This window comes from Pyricularia grisea, assembly GCF_004355905.1.
Source record: "Pyricularia grisea strain NI907 chromosome Unknown Pyricularia_grisea_NI907_Scaffold_7, whole genome shotgun sequence".
NCBI classification, from domain to species: Eukaryota; Fungi; Ascomycota; class Sordariomycetes; order Magnaporthales; family Pyriculariaceae; genus Pyricularia; species Pyricularia grisea.
Window position 1 is genome coordinate 218,759 of NW_022156720.1, and position 10,240 is coordinate 228,998.

Here is a 10,240-nt window from a genome sequence, read left to right on the forward strand (position 1 = left end):
GTCGTTAATTTTTTGGGCTGGGCTTTCCGGTGTTTTATCCCTTTGCAAACCGTTGTTTTTATCTTTTATAACGTTGGCATTGCTATTTTCTAACAAAAAAGGGCTTAAAAGTGGTTTAACCAAGTTTACCGGCCATAACCCCGTTGTACGCCAACCAGATTGAATGGTTTTTGCTATAAATGCTTTTAATCTGGCTTTTCGATAACAAAGTAGGAAATTTCGTTTTCCAATAATTGTTGAACAGCAAAATTGGCTAACAAATCCAAGTTGACGTCGATAAGCTTCTTTTAACGGCCCAAAAACCGATAGATCCAATGGTTGGAGAACGTGTGACGAATGAGGGGGTAAATATAGGAGTTGAATATTGTTTTGCAAGCAAAGAAGCATAAATTCGTCCGTTATATGTGATCCATGGCCATCCAAAACTAATAACCGCTTTTCAGGGGTTAAAGGTTGGGTATACGGAATAAACACTTTTTTTAACCATTCGATAGCCGTTTCGTTATTTGTCCACCCGTTTTCGGTTGCGTGAAATTTCCAATTATCGAAAAGGCTTAAATCCGTCGGAAACCATTGTTGTTGTACGTTTTTTCCCTTAAATATAACAAGGGGAGGGAGGGCAACGCCCGTAGCCGATATACATTCGATTATAGTCGTCCAACCCCGCGTTCCGGGCTTTTTCCGTTGCAACGGCCGGATCCCGTTAAGCCCTAATACCAGGCCGTTAGATCCTTTACCTTCCATTATACCGGTTTCGTCCATATTCCAACGGTTTTCCGGTTTAATAGCGTTAATAACCGGGTTCGTAATATAAAGCCACCAAGATTTAATTACCTCCGTAGTAGCGCCATTAACCCGGGCGTTATCTATTCGACGGGGCCTTTGGGTCTTAAGGATTGGATAACGAGCCAAAAAACGAGTTATCCAACGTTTTCCAAGGCCTTTTGTCTCTCCGGCGGCTTGAAGAATTCGTTCGGCAAAAAAGCGTAATTCTTGATGCGTTGGCGGAAGCCCTAAAGCTGTTTGGGTAAGTACCCAATCAGCCAAATGCTTTTCCTGTTCCGTAGAAAGCCTTTGAAAAGGGCTTTGTGCTTTTTTATAAGCTTGAGAACCTTTAAGTCGACTTTGAAGTGTAGACCTAGGTATTCCCCATTTTCGGGAGGTTTTTGCAATTGGATTGCCATTATTGACGTCGTTAATTGCAGATATAAGCTGTTTTTCAGTATATTGCTTCATTGGAAAATGGAGAATCAAGATTAGAAAAAAGTAAATCCAAAAGTGAAAGATTTATCGAGATATTTATAATAGAAGTTGGAGGATAAAAATAAAAGTGTTGTTATTTTTGGGTGCCGAACAGGGGGGGTGCCGAACAGGGGGTACGCAACGTTACCAGCCTGCGTCGATTTTGGAACTATTATAGGTTATGCAATTGTCGTTATAACAGGTGGTCCAGCTTATTATACTATATTAGTTAAACTGTATCTGGTTATAGTTAATAATATTAAATCCTCGTAATTTCTCGGCTTTGCCCCTAAAATCAATAATAAATCCCGGGGTACTATTATATACCTCAGGACAATTTCGCGCGATATATCCTGGCTTATTGCACTTAAAACACTTACCACTTTTAGGGTCTTTACGAAACTATCGGTACTAAATTGCGTTTAAATCCATAAGTCCGCTATATATACCGTACGCGGTATTATATTGGCGAAACGGTTTGGGGTATTGGTATTTGCGTCCTATATTAGCTTATCGCAAGGCCGGGCCCCATACGCTACGTCTTTCGCGTCGTTCCAATTTCCGTTCGTACAATCGGTTGTCGATCTTAATTACTAGCTCCACATATTCTGTTAATATATCGAATCGCTCTTCTTTAACCAGCTCGTCTTTAATTTCTTCTTTAAATCCCGCATAAAAACGTACCATTAAAGCCTTTTTGCCCCATGGTAATTTGGCGGTAATTTATCGAAATTTACTGGCATATTTGAATGCCGATTTGGTCTGGGTAAGGCGTACCAGCTTACGCTTAACCGTACGTTCCTCGTCTGGATTACCGAATATTCCCCTAAGGCATTTTTCGAAATTATCGTAATTGTCGAAGATACGGTTAATTTCAGCCTTACGGTTTTTTTCCTTATTATGGTCCAAATAATTTCGCAAAGTTAATTTAAATTAGGCGAACGCGTCGTTTTTTAAAAGCGAGGCTGCGTAAATAACCTTATCTATATCGCTATCGAAATTATCCTCGTTAAAATAAAGGTATGCCCGGATTCCCGTAAGAAATCCCTGTAAAGTACCTATGGTACCATCGTATAATAATAGTAAAAAGTATTTAATATAATTCCTATTAATTCGATTAACTTATTCGGTCATTCGTTCCTAAAATTATCGATTTTCGGTTTAAAACGTCGCGACCATTTAACGCAAAACGTTAGCGCTGGCCGGAACGTTGGTAGTAAAAGGGGTTTAAAGGGTGGTTTTATTAGAAAATATTATTTCGGCGGTACTATTCGGTATACTTTAAAACAAGGTACTAAACAGGAACAATTAAAATATTACGATTAAAATATCGGGGTAACCTATTCTTATAATAAAATACAATAGGTTAAAACAACTAAACGTTTAACTGGGTAACTGGGGTTTTCAATAACTGGGGGTAAAGTTATAATCGTTTTTAAGTAAATATTAAGGTTAATTAAAGTTTAATTGCTGTTAAACAATTCTAAAATCGAATCTATCTATATGGTAATAAACGTAACTTATATAGACTATATTCCAAATGTAATCTCTCTTGATCTGTTTAATCTGTAATTCTCAACTGAGATTCTACAAATTATAAAAATCCATTCCCTTGGCCGTCACGTGAGGTCACGTGAGATCTCGTGGCCTTGCCCTTAGGTAATCGTTGTTCTGCCGGTCGGTATTTCTTCTGGGCGAGTGTCGTTAGGAGGGGTGTGACCCCACCTGGCCTTTCTGGTACCGGCCCAACTATCTGGTCGTAACATAAAGTTAAAATTAACAAATAATTAAAATAAGAAAGGGACTTTTACCCTTCCCATTATAATAAGAAATATAATATTTATATTATTAATTAAGCCTTAAAAAGAGAGCGGTTAATATACATTTAATTTGGAAAACTATTTTAAAGTTTAAAATAAATAAACACTTTAACGTAATAATAAATTTAACCTGGGTATTTTATATTTTAAGACTTATAAAGTTATTTTAATTTTAGCTTTTATTTAGTTTAATATATTTGTACTTATATATACCAAGTTTATAAATCTTTATTAAAAATATAAATATATATAAAATTATAACATATTATTTAAAATAAAATAATTTAATTATATTTTTTTTCAAAAATATTAGGTTCTTTTATTTTAAAACAAATTAACTAAAGCTAAAATTATTTATAAAAAAAAATCTTTATAATAAATAAGGGCTTATAGCCCTATTATACTAGATTTTAATTATTATTTCAACTTTACTTTAATTAAAAAGCAATTAATATTATATAATTTAAATCGCAAATTTAAATATTTATTAAATTACCTCGTATTTGTATAATTATATTTAAGCTGCTTTTCCTGCTAATATCTATTTTTAAAAATTTCAAATTTAACCTTTAGCCAAGTATTTTTATATTATTTTACTTTTAATATAATTAAAACATAATAAATGCGTGCGAATATATTTTAATTAAAAAAAGTCTACTTTATTTAATTATATTATATGTGTTTAATTTTACTTCGTTAAAACTCTTATATATTTACGGGTTTTACCCTTTTTAAAATACTATTTAAAATTACGTAAAATAATAATTATTATAACGGTATTCGAAAGTTTTAAAGTTTAATTAATAAAGGCACGTAGTTTAATATATATATTAAAAATTAAAATAATTATATACGTACTTTTTATTATTATTTATTATTTATATTATATGTATATGGAATATATATTTAAAAGCCCGCGTTTATCACCTCGATTATACTTTAATTTATTAATACGTACACGCACCAAAACTTATATAAATATTTTATGTAAATACTATATATTATATACGCAGTGTAAGCCTGTTAAAAGCTTTAATTCTTTAATGCGGTATTTGGTTTGTCTAACAAGTTATCTTTATATATTATTTAACTTAAATAAATAAAAAAGATTATTAAAATACTTAAAGTGCTACTGTTAATTTTAACGTTGGAGGTAAAATAACCACACCCTTAAAAAGATTAAATAAATAAAATATTTACATTGTAACTTATATGTTTTACATATATTTAATAGGCCAAATACCTTCATTTCGTTAAAAAGATTATTTCTATATACACTGGTTATAAAAGGGATTCCGCTGAGTTCTTTTCTCTCCGTCGTTAAAAAATATAACAGCCCGAACGGCGTTCGACGGAATTTGACCTTTAACAGCAACTTCCTTTTGGTGACCAAACGGATTATATTGACCATGCTCCTTGAACATTCGATTAATATTATATGTTTGAGCAGCAAGAGCGTCCCGGTCGATCATAAGAACCGCCCCGTCCGGTTTCATTGTATCTTTGCTTTTAACCACAAACCCCTGAGCTAACCTTTTGCTGGGCGTCGTAGAGATAAAAGGGGAGCGGTTATTATTACTTCCAAGTCTCCCCAGCACGTGCCTCTTAACAGTTTCCCAATCAGACCCTAAATACAGGTAGCCTTTGGGGTGGGTCGCGCCTTTTGGAAGCACTGGTCCTCCGTTAATAACGGAATTCCCCTCCTCTTTAAAAGTACCTCGGTAGAGGAAATTATTACCTCTTTTTCACAAGTGGCAAGGAGAAAACCCAAAGATGGGCAGGGCGGCGGTAAAAGCTGTTAAAAACAGGTATAATAGAGTTAAAGTCCGACAAAAATACATTTTTCCGAATTTAATTTGAAAAGACAGGGAATAAAATACGGAAGACTTTCGCAGCGTTCTAATAAATAAGAGTAATAAAATAAGTTTAACAATTATAAATAAACCTGTTAAAGCTTAACGGCGTAGTTTGAAATCTAGTATTAAAATCATAAGAATATTCTACACGGTTTATTAAATATTATATAATTTCCAGAGAAGCGGGGTGACAAAAGAAAATAAGAAAAAGAAAATCGAAATTACGGACGCGGCAATGCGGCATACAAAAATATATTAATTATTTAGGGGCGCGGAATCTACTTTCAATTCAATAAAAGCATTTGCATTCAATTAAATATATATATTTATTTATGTATCGCAGGTAAATTCCTAAATTAATATTTAAAACCAGCCGTATAAAGTCCATGTATTACTAATATTTACACTATTCTCCGGAGTAATGTTTTACTCAGTTCACGCGCCTGACATAAATGCCCGGATAAATATTTCCAACTGACAAAATGTCGTCGATCCAGCGTCGCCCATTGGACTTCCGAGAATAGCACGAAGCTATTTATAACCTATCTACCCCGACTCCAAATTATTATTACAAATTAATTTGCATTGTAGCGAAACTTTTTATAAATGCCGAAATAACTGGGGACATTATCCCCTGCAGCGTGCGAGTAATCCGTAATTACAATCTCACGATTTGCGAAGTCCGATACGGCTCAGTTGACCTTCCAAGCAAGGTACTGGGCCGACCCAGAAAGGTGACAGTGAACATGTGGCTGGCGTAGTAAACGTTGCTAGGCAAAGAACCCTTGCATATGATAACATACCATATAAGTGTATATATAAGCAATACCATTTCGGGGTCAAAGGATTTATTTAACTTATGCCTCCGACTTGACCTGCTGCCTTTGAATTAGGGTTCTAGCAGCTGCGTATGTTGCAAAGCCTTTTCCTCTCTTGCACATAGCTTATTGGAAAAACACTACCACGGGAGCAGGTAAAAATAACGCATCCCCTGCTATCGTACGTGTTTACGTGGGCCTTCACCAATTTAACTATTTGCGGGAAGTTTTCAATATTTGCCACATGGTAGTTTTTTCTTTTTTTTTTTTTTTTTTTTTTTGCAAATGAAACAAAAGAGAAATGACCACAATCGGGATCACCGACACGGCCCACAGTGTTGTGCTAATTGTTCAGGGATGGGTATTTTTACCCCTACCATAATAGTAGCACTCACATTAAGCGGGATTTCTTCCGAATACAGAAAGTAGATTTGGGTTCGAGTCAATGGCCAATGTATTAAGGGCCTTTATGCACAAGATCGACGATCCCGGGACCTCGATCTATAATATAGGAGGTGCACAAAGCCGTTTATATAAAGACGGAACTTTGTACCTCCTCGTCGCACGGGTTGTAGCAGATATATCCATTAGTCAATCCCATTAACAATTGTCAAAAATATCTGATGCACTTAATTCACGTTTCCTCCAAATCTGGGTCATCGAAATTTTCATTTAAAATTTACAATGTTTTTCCTCCATTTTCTCGTTATTACCTTCGCCGGATTTGCTTTTGCAAATTCGTCGGTCGGATATTTACATAATAACCTTGAAAAAAGGTAGGTTTTACCCACTGATCTTTAAGGGTTTACAATTATTTTTTCCGCCCTTGACCCTTTGATTTACCCTTTTTCTCAATTTTGAGAGAAAAAAGTGTGATATTTAATTCTGAAAAAGTCAATTTATTAATTAAATGTCGATTTTCAACGATGATTCTACATTTAGGGGCGGCCACAAATATACAGCTATTACACACGCTGACCTTGCACCCGACAAAGCCGAAAGCTCCAGCACTAGATTGCCCCGGATTAGCTATGTCCAGGGACTTCCGCCTCAACGAATAAGGCAAAATATCTTGGACCGCTATCTCGAACGGAAACACCCTCCCCCTACCACCAACGTACAGAAGAGTAAAATGGAGGCAGTAGGACCCGGACGAAAAATAGCTATTACTTGTACGAAATGCACGGCAATATTCTTCCACGGAGAGCTAGGCATCGGGGCCGTCAACATAGCATCTTCCTCAATGGAACTAGAGAAAAATCATCAAACGATAGATGCTATAAAACTATTCAGGCCATGGTTTCAAATTGGAAAAGTCGAAGTTTATGCGCCGTATGCCCCAAATACCAGGAATGGGCGAAGTGTATTCGAGGCGCTTCGAAGCGAGCTTACTAATCTATCCCCAAATCCTGGAGTTGAGTGGTACACCTATCGTCCGTCAGAAAGACGCAAACAGTATTTCGTAAAAGAGGCTCCTGGAAGAGGTCGAAGATATTAAAGGTTTTTAAATAAAGAAGGATGTCTTATCTCACAACAGAATTTCACTAAATTACAAGCGGGTGGATACTTATACAGTGCGTTTCGTTTTTCAATACAAAATGCCTAACAACTACAAAGCCAAATATCTTATCGGTACAAAATAACGATTAAAACACCACGCAATAAGTACATGGCCAAATTCCGGTAAGATTACTTTTGTAAATTGTTTTTTTTTAACGATTTTGCTCGTTTTATGACCATAAATAACGTACAAATCAAGCCCCAAAAACCTATTCTCAACCGCGTTTCCACTAGATGGCTGGGTTGGGAACAGCTTTATTTACAAAATAAGCAAATCTCGTTGCTCGCGGGTTAAGCATGCGCTTGACGTTACCTCTGTACAGATAAATCATGTGGCTTCGCAGTTGTTAGGCATTTTGTACTGTAAAAAAAGAAACGCATTGTAACAGTATCCACCCAGTTGTGGTTAAGTGAATGCTGTTGTGAAATTACCACACTCATAAATAAATAAAAAGGATTCTTTTTTAAACAAAAACAAAGAAAGCTCCCTCCCTTTTGACAAACTTAACGCCTCACTGGCCGTCTTATCACGGCCCGAGAATCCCCCAAATATTGTCAACATAATCTCTACTATTATACGCATTCGCAAAGCTTTGGAGAAACAGCGCACAAAAAAGGTCCGAGCCAAAGTTCACCTCCGACTACGCGCCAGGAACGGGCTCTTCATTCTGAAATCTACGGAAGAGCTCTTGAGCATCGAGACGACTGTCTGTCTCTTGCCGACCCGACCTCGGAGGGACCCACGATCTAACCTCGGATCACTCTGGGGTGACTGGGGGGGGGGGGGGGGGGGGGGGGGGATATAGAGAAATTTACGGCTGGCGGCTAGGTCCTCGCCATCAGTAAGGATGAGACCGGCAAGGGCGAGGAACCATCTAAGACAGTCTGTCAATCATCAGTGCATCCAAGGAGTTTGGATCGCCTAAGCTATTTTGTTACGATCAAGGTATCGGGGTAACCTGTTCTTATGGTAAAGTACAGTGGGTTGAAGCAACTGAGCGTCTGACTGGGTAACTGGGGTTCTCAATAACTGGGGGTGAAATTATGATCGTTCTCAAATAAGTATTAAAGTTAACTAAAGTTTAATTGCTGCTAAACAATCCTAAAATCGAATCTATCTACATGGTAATGAACGTGACTTATATAAACTATGTTCCAAATGTAATCTCTTTTAATTTGTTTAATCTGTAATTTTCAACTAAAATTCTACAAATTATAAAAATCCATTCCTTTGGCCGTTACGTAAGGTTACGTAAAATCTCGTAACTTTACCCTTAAATAATCGTTATTTTGCCGGTCGGTATTTTTTTTGGGCGAATATCGTCAAAAGGGGTATAACCCCACCTGGCCTCTCTAATACCGGCCCAATTATCTGGTCGTAATATCAAATTTCCTCTCCTTTGGCCAAATCCCTTTAGCCTTTAAATAATCTATATTCCCCTAATTTTTGTTTTTAGTTTCGTTCCTTTTTTGCTAACTTTTTTTTTCTTTACGCCATATTTAATCGCGTCGCTAAATTAAAATTTGGTCGCTCGTCGACGGAACGTCGCCACGCTTTTTTTACGTCTTTCTTTCCTTATTCCGTAAACATGCCTTTTTATTTTTATTGTAAATCGCGCGGTATGGTACGTTACGCTATTTCGCCGCAAAACTCTTTTCGTTATATTAAATGCCTTCGTATTAATCGGTCTGGTTACGACGTATTGGGGGTATCTAACGCCCAATTGCGCAATATCGATCGGCAACATTCGAAATTGAATACGGAGGTCGAAACTTTGGAAAAGGATATTTTGGCGGAGCAGCAGAGGATTTAGGAAAAGCAATTAAAACTGCTTCGTTTACGGAAACAAAAAAAATTGTGGTTTAAAAAAATAATACGAACTATATCTCGCGGAATTAATAATTTGGAGGAATTGGATCGGGTGGAACGTAAGGAAACAAAACAGGAAAAACGTCGGCGATCGGCCGAAATCCTTCTTAAAATGTCCTTGGAATCGCTTTTTCCGGATTCCAATTTTATTTGGGATTCGATTTTCCCGATAAATCCTTTAAATCTTTCGTTATTAAATAAAATAAATATTTTTACGCAATATTCCGTTGGTCAGTTATTTTTTGGTATTTCCTACTTTATATTATATATTAATAATTCTTTTGTAAATTCGTCTGGTAGTATGGTTTCGAATCCTGGTCGGTCTTTAATTTTTGGGAATGGTAAGTGGTATTTTTTTAAATCGTCCTTTTTTTTTTAGCTAATTTACTCGCAAATCCAATTCCTAATAATATTGGCGGAGCGGTTTTTAGCAATTTTGAAAGTGGTTAAGGGGTTTCCAAATGTTTTTTTCATGCCTATAGTTTTCCCATTTAACAAGGTACTTTATTTTGCCGTGGTTTCGTCTGTGGTCGAATATTCGTTCAATATCGTAAGTTTGTTTTGCGTCGATTTCGATCGTTTTTTGTATGCTGGTACCGTATGGTGCCGGTTCCAGTAATAATACGTAAAATATGGGGTAAATTTTCATAATATTTGGTAATAATAGTCTGTAGTTGGTATCGCTAATTTTTTTACTAATTTTAAAAGGTCCAAACTTCTTAAAATCGAACTTGCTATTAGGTCTTTATATTTTAATATTACGTCGAATAAGGTAAACGTTATCTCCCTTTTCGAAAAATGGTCCCTTCATCCAATACTAATTGGCGTATTTCATCATTCTTTTTCGTACGAATTCTAATTCCTGCTGGAATTCTTCGTATAATTGTCGTAATTCGCTCGTTTATTTATCGGCTCGCGGTACCGTAATCGTAATTCTTAGTTCTCCATACGCTGTAAGGTTAAATCCATAATTGGTATAAAATGGGGTTATTTTGGTATTTTCGTTTTCTAAACTATTATAGGCGAATTATACTGTGGATAACAATCGTACCCAATCATCTTACTTGTGGTTTA

The 10,240-nt window shown here is 36.1% G+C and overlaps 1 protein-coding gene across 1 annotated transcript; it reads right to left on the reverse strand.

Annotated features, from left to right (window-relative positions):
* Positions 1-4,330: 4,330 nt before the first annotated feature.
* PgNI_09112 (uncharacterized protein) lies at positions 4,331-4,558 on the reverse strand (the record flags this gene model as incomplete). The annotated part of the gene is made up of 1 exon (XM_031129101.1): positions 4,331-4,558. One exon carries the CDS (start codon positions 4,556-4,558, stop codon positions 4,331-4,333), a length of 228 nt encoding a protein of 75 aa, XP_030978055.1.
* Between the last annotated feature and the right edge of the window lie 5,682 nt (positions 4,559-10,240).